General features: G+C 41.3%; 1 protein-coding gene and 1 long non-coding RNA gene across 8 annotated transcripts in view; one reads left to right on the top strand and one right to left on the bottom strand.

The window, feature by feature from the left end:
• The window catches only part of LOC130369490 (uncharacterized), a 97,175-nt gene extending 84,785 nt beyond the window's left edge, over nucleotides 1-12,390 (top strand). For 4 of the 6 annotated variants that reach the window (XR_008892783.1, XR_008892779.1, XR_008892781.1 and 1 more), the window contains 2 exons: nucleotides 7,375-7,482; nucleotides 12,208-12,390. This is a non-coding gene — a long non-coding RNA (uncharacterized LOC130369490). Of the gene's footprint in view, nucleotides 1-1,658; nucleotides 1,728-4,094; nucleotides 4,424-7,374; nucleotides 7,483-12,207 lie in introns of those variants that run through there. The other 2 variants (XR_008892784.1, XR_008892782.1) reach the window with 2 other exon arrangements.
• Nucleotides 1-23,651, bottom strand: part of SH3PXD2B (SH3 and PX domains 2B) — a 153,642-nt gene that overhangs the window by 82,885 nt on the left and 47,106 nt on the right. For both annotated transcript variants that reach the window (XM_056574825.1, XM_056574827.1), the window contains exon 3: nucleotides 16,608-16,683. In XM_056574825.1, the coding sequence (XP_056430800.1) occupies nucleotides 16,608-16,683 (76 nt within the window). The remainder of the gene's footprint in view (nucleotides 1-16,607; nucleotides 16,684-23,651) is intronic.

Here is a 23,651-nt window from a genome sequence, read left to right as displayed (position 1 = left end):
TGATTACTGATATTAGTTATTAGAGATGAGCGAACTTACAGAAAATTCGATTCGTCACGAACTTCTCGGCTCGGCAGTTGCTGACTTATCTTGCATAAATTAGTTCAGCTTTCAGATGCTCCGGTGGGCTGGAAAAGGTGGATATAGTCCTAGGAAAGAGTCACCTAGGACTGTATCCACGTTTTCCAGCCCACGGGAGCACCTGAAAGCTGAACTAATTTATGCAGGATAAGTCATCAATTGCCGAGCCGAGAAGTTCGTGACAAATCGAATTTACTGTAAGTTCGCTCATCTCTATCAGTGATCTAATGGCCAGCAGCCGATGTAAACATTAAGAGGCTGCAGGACTTGTAAGAGCATTGTAACGTCTTCAAGCAGCCGATTGGTGAAGAAGCCTGAATTCAGACCCCCCAATGATTTGATATTGATGGCCTATCCTAAAGATAGGCCATCAGTTTTCAAAGGGAATATCCCAAGATTTAAAGTGATCCCTAACCCCAGGATAAGGAATACCTACTTGATATGTGGGGATCCCAATGGCTGGACCTTAAGCAATTATTCTATACTATCATGTGGATAGGGTGATATCCTTTGATCTTAGAATAAACCCTTTAAAAGGAAAACTGTCAGCCAGGTTCACCCACACTAAACTCAATACACTGGGTTATAGTGTGGGTGAAAAGGAATCCAATGAGGGGTCACTTACTTTTCTCCCTTCAATTGCCGCTGAGTTATGTCCCGGTAAAGTTCCGCTGTTTGTCCCCAGCATCGCAATTCAAGGCAGGGCCCCCCACGGGCTGTCTGCCTCTGACGCATCCTAAGCTCGCCCCCTTACTTAGCATAATCATTGCCTTTAACTTCACGTCCTAGTGATGTAGAGTCACACGCCCCGTGAGCGGAGCACTCTGTCTGCAGAGCGCATGCACCTAAAGCGTTCACCCTCTCGCTGAAGCCTTGCTACTCCCGACTTCCGGATGTAGCGAGGGACCGGTGCATGCGCAGTAACAATGGCCAGAACTCTCTCCGTACTCAGAGCTCGCACGTCATGAGGACGTGAGATCTGGGTGAAAGCTAGACACATACAGACATTCATGAACATTGAAGTAATCTATATGAACTCTATAAACTGAGCTGCGGTCAAAATCTGAGTTACTAAATTTCTATTCCATATTTAAAAAAATATATAGAATGATCTCAGTTGGCCCAGAGACTGACTCCCCTAGAAATGTTCTATATTGCAGACACATATGTAACACGTCGATTAGCCGGTTCCACCTCAAGTCTCCGATGCTGACCAACACATAAAATTGCAACTGAACGTGTTGCTGTACTTTGGGAATTAAAAGTGAAGTTCTGTATTTAATCACTGTCTATAATAAGCGGCTGCATGAGAATGATTAATATGAAGCTGTGGGAGCAGTTCTATAACAAGCAGATGTTTTCCATATACACCACCAGGTCGGGAGACCGGGAAATGCTATGTCCTAATTTCACCTTCCCTCCCAAAAAAAAAGTAAAATAATGTCATCTCTTCAGACTCTCTGGGGTCAGAGAAAGAATAGGCCAATGCTTCAGATATCTAGTAACACGTTTCCTCTTCTATCTGCAAAAATGTATGCTTAACCCAGTAAAATCCTTTTATTGTAATGTTTTTCTTCCACGATGTATCTTTTCAACAGGATTCCCAACAATATGGTTGACAACTAGGATCCTAAAGGGTATCATCAGTAAGTTACCTAGTCCTAGATTTCTCAATCTGCCTGCTATGACCATAACTATAGCTCAGCTTGCATTTTCCCAGAGCTTGTTGACATATGAAAGCTGAGCTGTGATTGGCTCCTATGCATAAACCAAAAGCATCACAGACAAAAATATGGCTTTTTTACTAAGATTAAATAATATACATAATATATAAAAGACACCAAAAAGTGTGTTACAAAACAAACAAGGATAGGGGTCAAACTAATATGGCCACCAGATAACACCCAAATTAATGAGTACTATTCACAATTCCTGCTAGTAAAACAATGGCTATAGCACATGTTCAAAGCATCCTAACACATTTCTCCTCCAAAATAATACAGTCATAAACAATAATGGGGTTCCTCAGGGGACAAAGATGCAGGGCTTAACTGTGTCCAAGATATGGTTACAATAAGAATAAAAAGCAACCAGTAGATATGGTAACCTGGTCCATTATGGGACCACGCACTCAGATCCTGATGGCAAGTACTAGAGCAAGGAGAAGAGTTTCCACATCTAATCAATATACCGCTTTAAATCAGGCATAGTAAAACAGACAATTCAATACTGATCTGACACAGGTGCTGGGGAAGCCCAATTGAAGGAGCAGAAAGCTTTTGAAAATTCAGTCACACCTTGTGATGAATTTTTATTTCTGACAAGAACCAGAGAAGATCCAACCAACAAAGTTTTTTACTACATTCATCTGATGGGACCTGCTTTGACTCTTTCTTAATCCACACATGTGAATATATCATTAAACTGGGAATTCAACTTCTCAATCTATTGCTTACTCCAAAAATGAGGATAAGAACCAGGGGCAAATAAATAAATAAAATTGGAAGTGATACAGTACAAGGTTTTCTGTCCCTGGAACATTTCTATGTGATGAACACAATTGTGCTAGAACATAAGAAATTGAAAAGGGCTTGAAAAGGCCAACTTAGCTCAGACAAGAAGTCAGCTTTATCACAGCAAGTCTACTTCTGATGTCAGCACCTATCCAGCAGTACCAGATATTGGCACCTTCAGTCAGATATTATGATCTCATGACATTAGTTACATATTATGGTCTCATGACAAGTTGAGAATGGAGGGGGTGTGGAGTGACGTCACGAAGGGCAGTGGCAGTCACTTCTCGGGAGCAGCACCCTGCACAGAGTGCTGGGGGCTGTAAGGAGATCGGGGGGGGGGGGAGGGTCTCAGTGTCAGGACCCCTGCCATCTAAGGTGTCTAAGGCCAGAACACCCCTTTAAAGTGAAGTTTTAGCATATTTCGGTAAACTGAAATACTTATCAATAAAATGTAGTAAAAGTGGAATTAGAACATCTTCTACATATTGGGACCTTGTACCTACAGCATTAAAAATGTCTTATGTAAAACTCCCATAGGAAGCTAAAAGAAGAAAGAGTATTAGAGGTTCCTGCTTTCAAAGAGGTTTAATAGTTCACATTAAAGGCTGTAACAAAATAATGTAGCAACATTGCATAAAAAGACTACACAAAGATAACTGTGGTGGCTGATTAAAATAAATTTAATAAATAAACTACACCTTGGTTGGACAATATGTAAGGCAATGAAAACATTTAATAAAAGCAAAGAAATATGAATGGTGCCCTTTTAGATACACTTACTGTCTACATTTATTATTAACGGGGTTATTCAACATAAGATGGCCAAAGTAAGTGTCATACAGTAATGGACATGCTTACCAAGGATCTGTGCTTGTGTTGGTGTTAAATGCCTGTGTCCTGTGTCCCCTATCATGCTGCTGAATTGTTTTTAGGAACTGGCTACTTCCTGTTTCTGTGGCCTCCCTCAGACTATAATCCCCAGGATCCTTTGTTTTAAGGTGGGAGGTGACTTATTTCCTTCCCACACATCGGTTGCCCGACACATTGCAGCACAGCACAACCTAACACACATCTGTGTGATGACTAATCCATGCACATGTGCGCCAGTCACATCATCAGGGGGCAGGCTTCACTTACTAAGCAGTACATGACTTGAGATTTACTGTCTCGGGCCACAAAGCAAGCTGGGAAAGGTCTGAGACTACACTCATTTTGTAGGATGCAAAAAAAAAAAAAAATATTTAAACTTCCAGGGAAAAGAAAGAAAGAAATTCTATACCAGCCACCAATGACAGGTAAGTGAAGTATATTAGTAACTAGACTCACTTTGCTGCCTCTGTCTTACATTCAAAGAACAAGAAATTCTGGAATATCCATTTAATGTTAATTTCAAAGTTGTACTAAGAATAAAGAAGAAAAATATTAATAAGTATGCTTTTATAATGACTTTTTATCATTCTACATGGTGCCCACTAACTGTTTTTTTTCTTCACACAGCATCGGTCTGTTACACAGAGGACAGCCTATTAAATGAACAGACATTTGTCTCTCTATACAAAAAGATCAGTGTTCTTCCCCATACAACTTCCTTGACGACAGACAGGCTTCAGCTCTCTCCCTAATGTCCTCAACACCAAAGCACTTATATAAGGGGCTTTTTCACTAAATAAAAGGACTATAGAAAAAATACAGGACACAATACATGAATATATAGGACCTTGGCGTCTATTCCTTGAAATGAAGCAGAAAAGCAGATTGAAGACAAATCCTTTCCTTTCTAGGAGCTATTTGTGGCTTTTCAATCTGAACAAGCTGCATTTACCCAGGTTTAGTATTTTTTGGCTTCTTAACTGAAGGGTGGTTTTAGGACGTGGGAATGAGACATTCAGAAAATGCCAGTCTAGTATTTATTAGCTGGGTATTCATCACTCTTCTTAAACTGGACATTTCCTGCCCTGTTATATGTTGTAGCAGTATTTGGGGTGACTAAGAAGTCAGACAGCACTTAAAAGCTCTGATGCCATCATTTGGCTACCCAATATCCTGTGGGGGAGGAATTCCAGCATCTAAGGCAGTGATGGCGAACCTATGGCACGTGGCCATAGTTCGCCATGGATACCTTTTGATGTGCTCCACCGGTGTGAGGTGGAAACTTGCGACCCGTGCAGACTTGTGACCGCTCCTCCCCTCAGCTCTCCAAAGGTTTCCGAAGCTAAAGCTGGGTGGAGTGAAGGCAGAGCAGAGGACGCAGGTCTGCACGGGTGAAAGAAGCCACGCCCCCAAGCCATGCCCCCCTCATCTCCCCCTCCTGGAGGACGCAGGTCTGATGACAGAAAGGCAGAGCAGGGGAGAGAGGACATACACTGCTCCTCATCTCCCCTCCCTAATGATTTCTGTGTGTGAAGGGGGACATACTGCACGCATCTCCCCTCCCCCTGCTCTGCCTTTAGAAGACACAGGTCTGCACAGGAAAAAGAAGACAGAGCACGGGAGAATGACAAAGTGCACGGGCTGGGGATTTATAGACTGCAGGGGCTGGGGAATAAATCTCGGACTGGGGATGATTTCTATGTGTGAAAGGGAGGGGGGGGGGGGGGGGGACAAGACTCCTGAATGACAGATGCTAGGAGTTGTAGTCAAGGTTATGTATGTATGCTAGTGTTTCCCAACCAGGGGATGCTGGGAGTTTTAGTTCTGGAACAACTGGAGGCACCCTGGTTGGGAAACACTGGTGTATGCCCTGTAGAGGTGTGGTGAACTACAACCCCCAGGAGACTATAGAGGCAGCATGCTGGTACAACAGACTGAAGACTCCTGAATGATACATGCTGGGAGTTGTAGTCCCTTTTGTGTGTGTATGCCAATATATATCCCAACCAGGGCTGAGTTATATTAGTGTGCTGTGTATAACGCAAGTTTCCTCGGGCTGCAAGAGGAAGGATGAACTGCACGGGCTGGTTTCTGTTTTTTTCATGGGGTGTTCATTAGCCCCATAAAGAGTACATAGAAATGCATGGGGTTTGTACAGGACATGAACATCACTGTATGAACCCTGTGCATTTCTATGTCAGCATTCATAAAGTGATGTAGAAATGCACGGGGTTCATACAGGGAAGCAGAGATGCACGGGGTTCATACAGGGAAGCAGAGATGCCCATGTGCTGTATACCATCTCATCCTTGTGTGCTGTATACCATCCACTCCCCATGTGCTGTATACCATCACCTCCCTCTGTGCTGTATACAATCACCTCCCTCTGTGCTGTATACCATGCGCCCATGTGCTGTATACCATCTCCCCCCCCCGTGTGCTGTATACCATCCCCTCCCTGCGTGCTGTATACCATGCGCCCATGTTCTGTATAACATCTCCCCTCCCCATCTGCTGTATACCATCCCCTCCTCATGTGCTGTATACAATCTCCTGATCAGTATTCTGATTTAATTGCTGCGCTGGCACTTTGAGGGGAAAAAAAGTTGGCATGCATTACGGTTTGGGCTCAAAAAGGCTTGCCATCACTGATCTAAGGGCAGAGTTCTTAATTGTAGATAGACAGAAACTGTGACACACCCATTTGGTGCCCCTAATTTTACATCATGGTTGGTGTTCTTTACACCAAAATTTTGCATGTCATTAAAATATTTGGTGCATTTTCCAATTTGTCAAAGTGAAAGGACACAAGAGAATCAGTGTAGCTTGCAGTTCTACAGAATTAATGGTGATGGGATTTATGTAAATTGTGCAAAATAGACAGGCTGCTTTGGTGTTCTGTCCACTTACGGCGGCTGCATGCAGGCCAGAGGAGGGCTAGGGACTCTAGATCTGGAGATATGTGCAGATCCCCTTGGGGGGGGCTGCATCTATTCTGGCATATTACGTGGATATACCATAGATGTATACATCAACTATAAGAAATGGTGAATCCTGTGCAAACTATATGTAGGTGTTACGATTAAATGTAATGCAGCCTGTGATGGTAATAAGATGGATTGAAGTGATCCCTACAGAATAGGAAGTGTCCATAAAGCAGCTTAGAAAATGGCAAGATTTAGGAAAAAAAAATTATTATAGATAATGACATGTAATAATAGGGAAAAACATATTTAAAATAAAAATATTTAAAATAAAAACTTGTTTTAAACATGTATGGGTAATCTAGTTTCATTGACATTAAAGCATAAAACCCCAGTGGCCCTCATTTACTAAGCTAAAACCGACGAGTTTTTGTCGGTTTATTTTGGCACATAGTGTGTGAGACATGTTTGCTCCAGTCTGCGGCAGTAAAATCAGACAAACCCATCGTTGCATTGTGAAAAGCCGAAAAAGGGGCATGGTCTGTCGCAAAGGGGGCATGGTTTCAAAACCTAATGCTATTTCCTATTGAATTCACAGAACATTCTCTGAATAAATGGCTGGAAATTTCCACCTAGAAAAGGCTGGTCAGAAATTTTTTCCGACAATCTGTGAATCCTCATAGTAAATAGAAGGGAATCCTGCAAGTCTGAAACAACATGTCACACATGTAAAAAGCCGAAACTCTTAGTAAATAAGGACAAGTATTTCAAATAGCATATATACAAGCAGTGTAAGTGCTGAAAGTATAGATATAAATAGGATGTAAGTCCCACTGTGAGGCAATGAACTCAGTCAGGTACCACTGATGTCCACCAATGTACTGTGTCTTCCGTTATGAAAGGAAGCTATCGAGCATATGTAAATAGAGCTTAATACTGTTTGATATTATGTACTTATACTTAAAAAAATGGTTGGACTTCAGATTACATCCTCCACGAGGTGCAAGAGGAAAAGGGAAAAGAAGCCAACAGGAAGAAATCCGTCATTGCCTTTATCTTGTAGCCTGACAGCTGGAAACTGTCTGGTAAATGTGAGTATTCCTCTGGACTAGTTTCAATGTATAAAACAGTGTTATACCTGAGATCAACAATGCCCTTGTTGTGCATAGCAATGAACGTTCATCATCGTGTTTTGTAATCGGGCGCTGAAATTTATTTGAAACTGTACATAGTTGCCAAGGGTCACTCGACCACATCTCCTCTGATAAAATGAAGCTGACATTGTAATAATCTCAAAGTAAGAAGGAGCGTTTTACATACAATCCTAGGGCACATAACAATTCTGCTGTAGCAGGGGAAAGTTTTGCAAACAAGTAAGAAAGAAACTTACATTTCTCTTAAGTTCACGACTAACTGGTCTTTATTTTTGTTGCAGATTTACAAAAAATGCAGAGGATACAAACGACTTAAAACATTTTTCACAGAGCCGAAGCACCTCAAACATCAGTAATAGTCAGGATCTGATGCGCAACGTTTTGGGGTTCACCCCCTTACTAACACTAAAGGGAAGGCGATGGGTGATAAACTAGTCAAAGGAGACATAGCTGTCAAAAAGAAGAATGAACAGAGGTTCTTGGCTAGTGTCAAAAAAGGAACGTTTGCATGCCTTTCATCCATGCAATGCAATGGGATAATAAAAGGGGAAAACATCCATCACCCTAAAAAGGTCACGTAATTCCAGTGAAGGGCTATTTTAGGTGTACCAGTGAAAATGCTATGATCGACCGATATCGAATTTTTAGGGTCGATACCGATAATCTGTCATCTTTCAGGCCGATAGCCGATAACTTATACCGGAATATCGATATGAGTTATCAGCTATTTCAACCGATAATGTCCAAAATCGCGATTATCGGCCAAACCGATAATCGGTCGATCCCTACTATATAACTACTTAAGTGTCCCTGCGGGATGGGTTACATAGGGCAGACAAATAGAATGATGAAAATTAGAATTTAATAACAAAAAGTGCCATACGTAAAGCCCTAGAAACAAAATGCTGTCCGGTGCAAGAAAACAGGTTTGGGGAAACATCTGTAGCTAAGCATTTTTAGATAAAGGTCATCGTGTGAATGAACTAAGATTGCAGGTGATTGAACAAGTAACGCAAGGTGTTAACAGGGAGAGTAAAAAGAAGCTGCTCCTACAAAGGGAGGTATTCTGGATTACTGAACTTGAGACATTACAACCGTCAGGATTAAATGAATTGTATAGCTTTAGAGCATTTTTGTAATACAAGTGAAACTGTAAATATTTATGTGGTTTTAAAATCTGAAAACTTGTGTTTGGAATGTGTCTAATTTAGTTGATTCAATGAAGGCGTGTCAGGACATACAAAGGAAGAGCGGTGTGAGGGATCTAGAATGCATAAGTAAGGGGGTGGACCCCGAAATGTTGCACGTCAGCTCCTGACTATTACTGATGCTTGAGGGGCTTTGGCTCTGTGAAAAATGTTTTAAGTCGTTTGTATCCTCTGCATTTTTTGTAATAAGAAGACGACCAGATGGTGGTGAACTTCAGAGAAATCTGAGTTCCTTTCTTACGTGTTTGCTAAACTTACCCCTGCTATAGCAGAATAGTGCCCTAGGATTGTATATAGCATGTTCTAAGGGAGCACTTGGTGGAGCTCCACACCTGGGATGTGATTAAAACTGTGCACTACAAGACTGAGAAATATTTATATATAAGAAAGAGCGTTTGGCCCTTTGGCAGAAAACTGCCATTGATTTAAAGAGGTACACCACTGCCCTGCTTCCGGAGCTCCGCTCCCCAGCGTCCGGAAGTTTATTGTTCCGAACAGCTGTGTGCGGGCCACCGTGATCAGGGCCGCCCCTCGTAACGTCACGCCCGCCCCCTCAACGAAAGTCTATGGGAAGGGGGCTTCGCGCCCCCTTCCCATAGACTTTCGTTGAGAAGGCGGGAGTGACGTCATGAGGGGCGGCCCTGAACATGGAAGCCCGCACACAGCCGTTCGGAACAATAAACTTCCTAATGCTGGGGAGCCAGTCCTGGAAGCAGGGCAGCGGAGTACCCCTTTAAAGGGAACCTATCAGCCTCTTCATGTTGACCTCTCTGAACACAGCAGAATATAGAGACCGACACGATGATTTAAACGGGCACTCCACTGGAAAACATATAAATATTTTTTTTAAATCAGCTGGTGACAGAAAGTTAAACAGATTTGTAAATGACTTCCATTTAAAAATCCTAACCCTTCCAGTATTTATCAGCTGCTGTATGTACCATAGGAAGTTCTTTTCTTTTTGAATTTCCTTTCTGTCTGACCACAGTGCTCTCTGCTGACACCTCTGTCCATTTTAGGAACTGTTCAGAGTAGGAGCAAATCCCCATAGAAAACCTATCCTGCTCTGGACAATTCCTAAGATGAACAGATGTGTCAGCAGAGAGCACTGTGGTCAGACAGAAAAGAAATTCAAAAAGAAAAGAACTTTCTCTGGAACATACAGCAGCTGATAAGTAATGGAAGGGTTAAGATTTTTAAATAGAAGTAATTTACAAATCTATAGAAATAAATATATTTGGGCTCAGGGTTTGAGACAACTGGACAGATAGTAATTCAATTTATTTAATGTGATAATAAAATATGAGATAATAAAATAATTGCAAATAGTGGCGTCTGCGTCTCACAGGGCCCTTGTGTAGGCGCAGCACCAACTAATATAAACTAAAATATATGTATACCATAATGTGTAAAATATTAAAAATTAAGACCACCATATAAAAATATATGTGATATAGCTATACAGGAGGAGGAATTTGGGTGGGAGAGTCTTAGTCCATCCACAATCGTCAATTATCTCCTCTCTTAAAAAGTACTGCAAATTATGACAGATTCCAGTATAGTTGTAACCAATAGCAACCATATAGGTTTTGGTTAGTAACCCATAGCAACCACTTAACTGTGTCCGGCTATGGCAGTGGTTCGCAATCAAACACCTTAGCAAATAATGTTCATATACTTGCCATTTGCAGACCATGATCAACGTATATGCTTGTGTACAGTCACTGTTAATATGCATGCATATTTTTAGGATACTTTGTATCTCACCGCTCCCGGGCACTGATGGGCTGGACTTCACGGGGATGCTGCGATCTCCTCCAGTTGCGCTATGGAATCCCACAGTGTGTTAACACTAAGTGGCTCTCGTGGCATAAGACAGCATCACCGGAGACTTGGCCGTCTATTATTCTTAGCTGCTGAAAAAAGGACTGAGAGAGTCCTGAAATGCGTCCAGTGTCCCCTTAATAACTAATGAGACCACCAGTTTACTTGCCCTGCTTAGCAACTAGCAGTCCGATACCGGAAAACATAACTGTCAATCACCCGACACCCGGTAAAGGAGACATCCGCGCCTTATTGCCACGAGGACGCCACCGGCTTACCAACATACTCACCTGCAGAACCGCTGCAGTACCACCACCCGGAACCCACTGTCATCCAGCATTACCACCGTGGGAGACGGCCGAGTCTCCGGTGATGCTGTCTCATGCCAAGAGAGCCACTTCGTGTTAACACACTGTGTTCCATAGCGCAACTGGAGGAGATCGCAGCATCCCCGTGAAGTCCAGCGCATCAGTGCCCAGGAGCGGTGAGATACAAAGTATCCTAAAAATATGCATGCATATTAACAGTGACTGTACACAAGCATATACGTTGACCATTGTCTGCAAATAGCAAGTATATGAACATTATTTGCTAAGGTGTTTGATTGCGAACCACTGCCATAGCCGGACACAGTTAAATGGTTGCTATGGGTTACTAACCAAAACCTATATGGTTGCTATTGGTTACAGCTATACTGGAATCTGTCATAATTTGCAGTACTTTTTAAGAGAGGAGATAATAGACGATTGTGGATGGACTAAGACTCTCCCACCCAGATTCCTCTCCCTGTATAGCTATATCACATATATTTTTAAATGGTGGTCTTAATTTTTCATATTTTACACATTATGGTATACATATATTTTAGTTTATATTAGTTGGTGCTGCGCCTACACAAGGGCCCTGTGAGACGCAGACGCCACTATTTGCAATTATTTTATTATCTCATTTTATAATTTATTGTCACATTAAATAAATTGAATTACTACCTGCCCAGTTGTCTCAAACCCTGAGCCCTAATATATATATTTCTATAGACAAACTACTTTTTGACACCTTGGGTATAGGTGTCTAATTAGGTAGCCTGGGTTTATTTGGTGGGTAGTTAGACAAGAGCCTCTCCAACTCCTTTATAATTTACAAATCTGTTTAACTTTCCGGTACCCCTTTAAGAGGCGTGTCACTTCTGTGTCAATGCAGTAGTTTTAAGAAGTGTGATCCCAATGCTGGGAGGCAGGAGTCTGTTGTAGCCATAAGATCCAAAAGTTGTCAATCCGCGGCCAATGCCTGTATCTCATGAACACGTCAGACTCCTGTCTCTGCACTGGTATCGTGCTGCAACTAAGACCATTTTCACACTGCTTCCATTCAATGGACACAGCGATGCATATGACACTGCCGCTCAGGGTGAAAAGCCTGAGCCTCAGATACAAAACCTTAATGTTACACTATCGATTAAGAATAATTTGATACATTTTTTCTATTCAAAATATCAAAAGGGTTTAGAATAAGCAGAGTCAGTGTCCATGCCTAATGATCACCACAATTCAATGACTGTAGATTTGGCTACAGGAACAGAGCTCTGCAGAACATCCAGAATACTAATACTGCTGATTCATATTTTATACAGCTCAGAACTGCTGACAAGACCCTGCTGCCTGGAAGGAGTTACAGAACATTTATGCAGATGGACATATTCAAGAAGAAACCAACCCTAGTGTTCTGGACAAGTAACGCCTGCCTTGCATATTACTGACAAGAGCAAAATGTAATGCTGTACTTACTGTTATAAACTAAATGAAGGCAGCTTTGGACCCCCGTTTACAGTTACATATCATTCTTATTTTTCACACACAACTCTGCACTCACAACTGTGTAAGAACATGAAGCCTTGTCTGACTAATGTTGGACAGATTATATCCTGATAGTTTTTCAAGAAAATGAAGTATTTCTCATAGAAAAGGATTGGAGCAACACATGTTTTGCTATACACATGTTTATTACCTTTGTGTGTATTGGAACTAAACCAAAAAAGGGAGGAAAAAGCTAATTGGACAAAATGTCACAGCAATCTCCAAAAAATGGGCTGGACAAAATTATTGGCACCCTTACCTTAATATTTGGTTGCACACCCTTTGGAAAAAATTACTGAAATTAGTCACTTCCTATAACCATCAATAAGCTTCTTACACCTCTCAGCCGGAATGTTGGACTACTCTTCCTTTGCAAACTACTCCAGGTGTCTCTTTTATTGGAAGGCGCCTTTTCCCAACAGCAATTTTAAGATCTCTCCACAGGTGTTCAATGGGATTTAGATCTGGACTAATTGCTGGCCACTTCAGAACTCTCCATCCATTTCTCGGTGCTTTTTGACATATGTTTGGGGTCATTGTCCTGCTGCAAGACCCAAGATCTCGGACGCAAACCCAGCTGTCTGACACTGGGCTGTACAGTGTGACCCAAAATCTGTTGATAATCCTCAGTTTTCATGATGTTTTGCACACATTCAAGTCACCCAGTGCCAGAGGCAGAAAAACAACCCCAAAACATCAACGAATCTCCACCATATTTCACTGTAAGTACTGTGTTCTTTTCTTTGTAGGCCTCTTTCTGTTTTCGCTAAATAGTAGAATGATGTGCTTTACCAAAAAAAAAAAAACTATCTTGGTCTCATGACCTCCACAAGATGTTTTCCCAGAAGGATTTTGGCTTACTCAAGTTCATTTTGGAAAAATGTAGTCTTGCTCTGTGTCAGCAGTGGGGTTCTCCTGGGTCTCCTGCCATAGCGTTTCATTTCATTAAATGTTGACGGATAGTTCGCGCTGACACTGATGCTCTCTGAGCCTGCAGGACAGCTTGAATATGTTTGGAACTTGTTTGGGGCTGCTTATCCACCATCCGGACTATCCTGCGTTGACATCTTTCATCAATTTTTCTCTTTCGTCCACGCCCAGGGAGATTAGCTATAGTGCCATGGGTTGCAAACTTCTTGATAATGTTGCGCACTGTGGACAAAGGCAAATCTAGATCTCTGGAGATGGACTTGTAACCTTGAGATTGTTGATATTTTTCCACAATTTGGGTTCTCAAGTCCTCAGACAGTTCTCTTCTCCTCTCTCTGTTGTCCATGCTTAGTGTGGCACACCCAGACACAGAATGCCCACACCTGTTACTTTCCCCAGGTGAGTTTAAAGGAGCATCACATGCTTGAAATAATCTTATTTTTCCACAATTTTGAAAGGGTGCCAATAATTTTGTCCAGCCCATTTTTAGAGTTTGGTTTGACATTATGTCCAATTAGCTTTTTTTCCTCCTTTTTTGGTTTAGTTCCATTATACACACAAAGGGAATAAACATGTGTATAGCAAAACATGTGTTACTGCAATCCTTTTCTGTGAGAAATACTTCCTTTTCTAGAAAAATTTCAGGGGTGCCAACATTTACGGCCATGACTGTAGTTCACCAGTACAGTAAATGGCAAGTATGCCAGTGCACAAGGAAACACAGTGATAAAGCTGAAAAGCACTGCATTCCCTTCATTCTTAAAAGGGGTACTCCCTTGCCCCAGCGTTCTGAACATCCTGTTCAGAAGCTTTGAGCGGGCGGCGGGGGTCATGACTTCACGCCACACCCCGGTAGTCACGCCCCCTCCCATAGACATGAATAGAGGGGGCGTGGCGTGACATCACGAGAGGACATAGCAGTGAAGTCACGACCGCGGCCACCTGCACCAAGCTTCTGAACAGGATGTTCAGAACGCTGGGGCGAGGGAGTACCCCATTAACATTGCTGGGCATCCCAGAGGCAAGATTCCCAGTTATCATAAAGTGATGGAATTTTCTAGCAATATGCTATAAATTTATAACATGGGAATACCCCTTTAAGCTGGTGTACTGACAGTGAAACACTGACTGCACGGATGGCTCAACAGCTTAATAATAACAATGATTCTTGAAATAATCAGTAGGTCTTATGTAAAATACACAATACAATTACATTATTTGACACTGTAATTTCATTTTATTCAGTCAAACATATTATTCATTCCCTTCCTACTTACATTACCAAAAGCAGATGTCTGTTAGAGAGCGCCAAGGAAACCAGAATTTAATAAGTGTATCTGATCTACTTTCATTCAGTTCTCTATCAGGTCTAGAGAATTTGATCACGTGATATGAAAAAATCATTTCAATTTCACATAATGAGAATGCTACCCAGGATTTGAATTCATCGGCTTCTAAAGAAATATCTTAGAATTTCTCATCCATGGGATGCAGCACAGGTATTGCCTTGAGGCTAGGGATCGATAGGGTCCGATATAGTTTTTTTTTTAGGGCCGATACTCTGTGTAGGTTAGGGCCGATAGCCGATAACTTATACCGATATTCCGGTATAAGTTAACGGCTATTTATCCCCCCGGCGACACCACTGCAGATCATTGATTTTAAGCGGGCGCTTTAAATTAATGAACTGCAGCGGCTTTTGCAGTGCCAGAGACCGCCACCCGCTTCTCTCCCCCTGCCTGTCCTGGGGTCCCGAGTCCTATCACCGCCACCAAAACCCGCACCCGCACCGCTCCGACCAGAGACCGCTGCCGCTGCCCCATTGCCTCCGCCATTCCCGGTTTTATAATTACCTGTTCCCGGGGTCCGCTCTACTTCTGTCTCCGGTGCCGTCCTCCTGAGCTGTCACTGTGCGCAATGACGGTGACGTCGCGTTGAGGAAGTCACTCGTCATTGCACTGCGCAGCGAACCACATAACACAGGACGGCGCAAGAGCCAGAAATAGCGTGGGCCCCGGGAACAGGTAATTATAAAACCGGGGATTGGGGAGGCAATGGGGTAGTGGCCGGGGCGGTGCGGTGGGGGGTGCAGCGCAGTGGTGGGGTGGGGGGTGCGGTGCGGTAGTGGGGGGTGCGGTGGGGGCGGTGTGGGGTTCGGGGTATTATCAGATTATTGGCAAGATAATTGCCGATACCGATAACTTCCAAAATCGTGAATATCGGCCGAAAATATCGGCCAAACCGATAATCGGTCGATCCCTACTTGAGGCCCCTTCATAGAGCATCACTATGCATAAAAAACTTTGATCCCGTCAGCCTTGGGAGTATATTGTAGAGATATACTAACATTTTGAAGAACGGAAATGCCCCTAAAGCTAACGGCATTGTAAACACAATAGTACTACTTTAAGTGATACAACTACCACTCTGTTTTAGGAGGAGAACACAGGTGAGATACAGGCAAGATGCAGACAACTTGCAGCCTCTTCAGATAAAAAGCATTCCTATGCACAGTGACAAACAATACAAGGTGCTGAACTATTTATATGCAAAATGGTTTCTCTTTGGCTTATTTCTTGTGTATTTGCACAATATAGGTTCACATGGATGCTTTAGGGTTATAAAAAGCATGTACTTTGGTCAAAGTAAAAATCTTAATTTTTTTGGCACAAAATGCATTTTTTTTCTGCTGTCCTTGCACCATATAGTTTCACATGGCTGCATTAAAGTTATATAGAGCATGCATAGCTGCATTAGAGTTATATGGAGCATGCATAGCTGCATTAGAATTATATGGAGCATGCATTTAGGCAGTATGCTTTGCAAATGTAAAAATGTTTGTGCAGATCTCATGAGAGGGGAGGGGGGAGAAAAGGAGCTTATCATACTCCAGGGGAAATACCCCCAGCCTCTGAGAGGAATTCAGAAGACTGATCACAGTAATATATAGATCAAAGGGTATTTTACATATTAACACATGCATGTTATGCATATAGGTCATAGGGCACATTACTACACTGATATAAGCATTTTTTTTTTCTTACTAATGAAAGTAATGCTTTAAATGGTGCTCTGCTTATGGTCATAGCCTAAAGAGTGATTTCTGTACTGTTATAAATTAACAATAAGATATATGAATTTATCCAAGGGTGTAAAAACTTGGATAAGGTAATCTGGCACTGCACAGAAAGCTATAATGAAAATAAAGGAAACCGTTTCCCAAAAGGAAATTAGCAGTAGTACAAACCTGGTAAGAATGGGATAATCCTTTGTTTTGGATCCTTCTGCCCTCCTTCCACAGGAAACTTGTCCAATATTTGCATCTAAAACAGAATGTATTCACATATGAATTGTATCCTGCTACAATGGACAAGACACACATCTTCTGGCAGCTTTTACTTAATAAAACATAACCTAAACTTATTAAGTACCAGATGCCAAAGTAGATCATGTTACAAAGATTTTCTTTTACCTCTGTACATTAGAGTGAATTGGATGAATCAATCAATAGACATGCAGCTAAATAAAGCAGATACTTATGCAGTCGAACACCCGATATTGCAAATAGTACAAAAATAAAATATATATATTTTTTTATGTAACCCTTTTCCATTTCTTCAGTTTCTTTCATGCAATTACCAGGATACTATTTTGCCTATGCAACAGTCTTAATTACAGATAATAAAGTGAATGAAACCAACCACTACAAAGAATTTATCCATCAAAACACAATTGGGAGACATTTTATCCATATACTGTTAAATCACCCCCAGTATTTCTGCAGTGCCATTTGTTTTATCCCAGCTGAGCTGCATCCATAGATTTCATTACTACAGGTGGGTCACCTAGCCCCAATTCTGGCAACCAGTAAATGACATGCTCTAACATACGTACTGTGTTACTGACTTCCAGTAAAGTACAGGTTTACATCATTACCAATCTGATCCCTCCTTGCAGCTCTCAGACACATCCCCTCCACACCCAGCTGTGCCTTCCATCTTTATGTCCCTCTAGGCACAGATAAATGCTGAAGATATAATTTCTGCCCTAAAAGACCAGGAGAGCAGTGATATAGCAAGTGAGTGCATGCAATGATTAGCTGCAGTTATACTATTCCCCTGACTCACACTACCTGTCTTTTCTGTGTGCAGATTCTCTAGTGTGTGCTATGAGATGCAGCCTGACACTTCCCTCCAAAGTGGAGGAGCTATGGTAGTAGAGCGAAAAGGAGACTGAAGCTGCATCTCATAGGATACTCTACAGTGTGCTAGAGGACAAATATTCTATGAGGATCTATCACTTGCTATACCTACATAGGACTCAGTGCAGGTGCTGTGATTATGCTTCTTTAAAAGGGTTTATCATGCTAGTAAAACTTGGCCTTTATCTACATGATAGGGAGTAAGTGCCTGACTGCTGGGACCCCCAGTGATCTCCTAAATGGCCCCAAGCTCTCCATGCTGAACACTCCTGCACCCATCTTCGAAGACTACTAGTCTCGGAGGTGACGGAGCGCTCAGTCATTCACTGTCAAGACTAGTACATCTCAAAAGGTGGAGGCTAGCGCACTCAACCTGGAGGGGTGAGCTTAGTTCTGGAAATTGCTTAGGGTCTCAGCTGTCGGGGTCCCCGCGACCAGACACTTCTCCCCTATTGTGTGGATAGGGGATATCTTGTATTAGCTGGATAACCCCTAGTTGTATAAAATGTGCATTAGAGATTGTAATGTATTTGACAATTTCTAGATTACAGAAACGTGGTATTGATATTTGGTAGAATCTAAGCCTGAACTAAAAAATTTTGCTAACTGTCACACTATCACTGCTTTTCTGGCGCTTTTATTAGTTAAAAAAAAAAAAGGCATAAAATGTATTTTGTATATTCAGCTATGCTGCTCAAGTTATAACTAAAAAACATAATTGTCAATCAAATTGGAGAGAAAACTGTAATCTCTACTTGAGGAATTGTTAGATCTATATAATGAGATTAAGCACAGAATATAAAATACTAAAGGCTGTAAATACACAAACTGTGCAATGGAAATTTTTTGTTCCATTCATCGTAAAGGTCCACACCAGGAAGCCCTTAGGACAAATTAACTGATGCTAGTCTAATTCCTTTAAAAGCCTGATATATTAAAGCCTGCAAAAATGTCAGGGATATTTATTGATGTGCAACATATCAGTACAACCCTCTTTTGTATCCAGAAGGCTGCCAAGTAGACAGTGTACAGCTAAAGGCCCAATGGGAACTAATCCCCACATAAGTACTTGTAATCAATAATAACAAGCTTGGCATTACCTAGAACTCCCATGTATCACCATTTCTACAAAGAGAATAAATGCAAATGTCATGTTAACATCAGAGAAGAACAAAATGATGATACACTGTATATAATAATGCTTTAAGCAGTAACCAATGACTACTAAAAATTTTCAACATCTGAAAAAAAAGCCCTCTCAGTAAATTCTAAATAAATGAGTGCTTGCCACATCACATTTGCAATGTATCATCGGAGAGAATGCTACGCTCAGCCCTTTGTAATGTATAAGCAGTTAGCAGCTGCCAATGTGTTAGTCTACTCCAAAAGAAACATAGCGAGACCCGCTCCTAACCACCACGACAGTTGGTTTGTATTAAGAGTGGGTGGACCACATTCTGAAAGACGCAGAAATACAAAGTCCCCCTTTTCCTGAACGGATAACAGCTGCTTTGCTGATGACATCCCAAAAATTATAACCACAAGGAACCTGAGTTGAGAGAAGAAAAAGCGGGAAAGAAATCATGAAAATAAAATAGAATAAGCAGATCCTAATCTACTGTATGCAGAGTACAGTCAAAGAGGAAACTTTACTGTGGAATCTCATATCGCTCTATCCGATAAAGTATCACCCTCAATGGTTGTGTAAATTAGAGTCTTAGTCAGCAAAATCTATTTCCCAAAGATATTTGGATTTTCTGTCTGTTGAATGTTGATGCTCTCAAATGTTCAGGCTTTTCCCCTTGCCATCTGCAAAGAAGCCATACTGCATAACCACAGACAAGGTCCTGAACTTCATCAAAATGAAGGTGGCGCACATCTGGTGCAAAGATGGCTCTACTTTCCTAAACATATTGTTGAATGAGGTCTAAAACAGAGACAGGCAAAATATGGGAAGCCGGCTATATTCATGAGGCTTAACGGTACATTCACACGTATGCAGATTTGATGTGCAGGATTTCATGCACAGGATTTTCTGCTGCAGATTTCAATGTAAACTAAAGGACTGAGAACAGCTTCTAATCTGCATTTACAAATCCTACACATCAAATCTGCGCAGGATCCTGTATGTGTGAACGTACCCTGAAGGGGTTTTCTGTTCGGATGTAATGTCCTAGCCACATTGAAACATACACAAGGAAAAGCGAAAAGCATTTGGCTCTGTTCGTTGTCTAGTGGTAGCAGTGGTTTATTTACTGTAGTGAAGTGACTACGTAAAGAGGTTGTCCAGTGAAATATTTTATGTAACTAATGTGCCCACACAGCCTAATAAAAGAATAAAATACTTACCTCACCCTTCCTCTCCCTCGCAGCCTCCAGTATTGGGGGTCCTGTCTGTGGCCATTGACACTACTTTTACCTTAGCTTCAGATCGTAACTAACTACTAAAAACTTACAGTGCTATTCCACAAATCACCGGATAAGGCCCGCTGCGGCAAGTGATTGGCTTAACCACACTGTGGTGTCCCGTCTTCGGGATAGTGAAGTTCAGCAGAGACCAGCCACAGAGGGGGTGCCCCAATTCCGGAGACTACAAGGGAGGAAGAATGGAGATTTAAAGCTTTCACTGTTTAATTAGGCAGCCTGGGGATATTAGTTAAACATTTTTACCGGACAACCCCTTTAAGTGAATGGGAGCTGTACTGCAGCTGCAGAAAGGCCACCAATGTTAAATACCCAGAACACCCCTTTAACAGGAAGATGTCACATATGCAATCTGATCTGCAGACCCTTTTCACTGTTCCCTTGCTAGTGATTCAATGCTAACTTGCAAGCTAGTGTAAAATAAGTATGCTAAAAGGTAGCGGTTGGAAGCAATGTTCCCAAATGGTTTCTGGAATTTAAATTCCAGTCACATCCAAATGAAACGAAATGTTACGTGAAATTGTCACCAGAGATAGACAAAAATGTAATATACTAACAGAGCTCTAAAAGGTCAGTCAAGAGTCAAGAGGGGTATCCTGGAAAGAGCAATGGTAGGCCAGCTCTGAATATCAAGCACACTTTCAAAGCTGTAAGAAATGTATTTATACAGCAATATCCCATTGAAAGAGACACAATATAGAGACAAAAGGCATCGCTGTTTAAAGGGGTTGTCCAGCTAAATAAACAACCTGTGTATGGTAATAAAAAGTTAAACAAAGCAATTTACTAACAATGTTTTTATAGTGCAGAGATCTTCCATTTCAGCTGTCTTTACTTTGTAAGCTGTGACGTCATGTCATAGGTTCTCAAAGCAGTTTTCGTATTAACAATGCAGGCGTGCTTCGCTAAAGGAAGCTCTGGTTAGTCTGAGTTGAGCAAAGAAAAAATAGTACATGACCTTTTTATCTCCGCTCAACTCCTCAAATACCAGCACCTGATGGACCCCACTGAAGTCAATGGTATCTGTTGGGACCCAATGGTGTCAGTTGTGCTCTGACCCTTCAAAGCCAAATGGACCCTGAATGGGTCAAAGCATAACAGCAGTGTAAATCCAGCTCTCTAAAGGATTTGAACATGATGGCACACAGTATTTGTCCTAAGCACCCATTCTGGCTACTTTTATCTACACTAATCGATGTTTACACAACGCAGACATAAAGGGGAAAAAAGGTAGACATGCAAATATACTTTGTCCGATACTTGAACCTTTGTTCATTTGTCCTCCTCTAAGTAACCACATTATGGTGGTTTGCTCTGAAGGAGGTCTTTCCAAAATGGATTGCACAATATTTGTACCATTAAGTTTAGGGGAAAGATGAGTGTTTAGAAAACAATGTTGAGAACACATGGCATAGAATGTACAGAATGACCACAGTCAATGAAAACCATATGACTGTACAAAAGAGGCTTATAACAGGCATTTTACAGATGTATAGTAATAATGTACAGGACATGGAAATTACATTAACTTCAGTCCTGCATCAATGAGACAGATCCTGGATAATCTAACATTCTGGATTATCAGACATGAATACTACTTCTAGTAACATTCTTTGACAATCTCTTTATCCCTCTATGATCATTGGTTTGGTTATACAGTATTGTTTACTTCATCTGGCTGTACAGCAGTATTTTCTATGCACTGCCTGATTATTGTCTAGGTTATATAAAATCATTCTACCATCTTTGATTTTTCACTGCTAGAACCATTCTGGTCCCCATGTGAACAACTGCTCTTGCATTTCTAACTGTATTACATTTTTCTTTTTTTCAGAACAAAATACCCAAAAATAGAAGTGAAAGGGGTATATCAGGTTGTGTTGAACATTTTATTATGCTTTTATTAGAAGCTTGGACACTCACCAATTTCTAAAACAAACCACTCTCCAGTACTACAAGTATCTCAAAGATCTCTCTGTCCCACATGTTTAAATGGAACCACAATGTACATGAGAAACAATCAAACTTCTTAAGATGTTCTCATAATCTTCTTGGATTTTATGGTCTAGTCATAACATAACTTAAATTCAGTTTAGCACACTAATAACATTAACCTTTTATTCACTTTTCTCATTTTAAGCTTTTGTTATTGAGTCTAATGTCTGGACATCCATAAAAAGTCACAGTAAAGAATTCCCAGTTCAGGAAATTGCTTATCAGAAAAGCTCGTAAAGTAACCAAAACAATAGGCAGCTAATAGAGCGGGTCAATAACTGTGGTGAAAGTAAAGTAAAAATGTAATACAGAAAGGAAGTAAGCTCGGAGACTCGCTGACCTGTAACAAGTCTCTTTCCTCTACTGTTTAATCCCTTAGCGGCAAACAGTCTGTAATGAACAGACAATTACTGTGGACATAATTACTAGCCATGGGCTGGTGGAGCGGAGACGACAGCCTGCCAGGTAGGACATTGCCATCTAGGCTTATAAATATCCACAGTAAGCATGCAATTTGTGTGCAGAATATCTATTTTCATCCTGCTATTTCTGAAGTAAACATACCTCCACATTCAATGGAAATGTAAAATATGCAAACAAAGTTTGTATTTGAGTCCTATTGGGTTAACATGCCGAGGATGCCAAGTCAGGATATTCCTACTCTCACAGATGTTATCAACAGAAAAAAAAAAAACAACTTCATGGTAACCGAATTCAAGTTTATCAACACTGGAAAAAACAAACAATAAACTTAATATACGTTTAGAAAATGTATCCCTATCCAAAGTATAGGGGATAAGTGTCTGATTGCAGAGAGTCTGACAGCTGGGACTCCCCGAGATCTCCTGCCCAGCTCTCCGTCTCTCCTTGCGCATGGAGCGGGGATCAGCACGCATCCAGCATTCATCTTTATCGGAGAGCCCGATTTACCCAAGCGCTGTACTCATGTATCTCCGTCTCATCCATAGAGATGAATGCAGGACGCCTGCCAACCCCAACTCTGCACATGAGGAGATCGCAGGGGGTCCAGGCGGTTGGACTCCCTGTGATCAGATAATTATCCCCTATCCTATGGAAAGGGAATAAATTGTCCAACACTGCAGTTAATTTTCAAACAGTTGTAAGATAGAAATGAAAAGCGGAGCACTGATCAGTAGTTCTTGATGTAAAAGTAGCTTTATTCTTTGGTCTATGTTTTTGTGTGAAAATCATGTTTTTATGGTTCTGTTCTTTGTTCTTAATGGTTTTGTTCATTTTGTGCACCTATGTATAAATATATACTTAAATACCGATATCTTTATGCAAGAAGAAAAATGTCTGCACTCACCAATTGACTTTAAAAGAACTTCAGACTTTATTCAGCGTAGTAGCAATGTCCATAGAAAATTCAAAAAATACACCCAGGTGAGCAGGGAGGGGGAGCAGCTCGCGGCTCTGCGGCCAAAGCGTTAAGGAATTACAGCACCGTTTCTTGTCTGTGACGCTTTTTCTGGTTCCATGAGGAACCGCGAGCTGCTCACCTGGGTGTATTTTTTTTATTTTCTATGGACATTGCTACTACGCTGAATAAAGTCCGAAGTTCTTTTAAAGTCAATTGGTGAGTGCAGACATTTTTCTTCTTCCATAAAGATATAGATATACATGCTTGCATTCACTGTCTAGCACCCCAGG

This window comes from Hyla sarda, chromosome 4 (genome assembly GCF_029499605.1).
Source record: "Hyla sarda isolate aHylSar1 chromosome 4, aHylSar1.hap1, whole genome shotgun sequence".
Lineage (NCBI taxonomy): Eukaryota > Metazoa > Chordata > Amphibia > Anura > Hylidae > Hyla > Hyla sarda.
The sequence above is the reverse complement of the archived record's forward strand: the minus strand, read 5'-3'. Positions and strand labels throughout refer to the sequence as shown.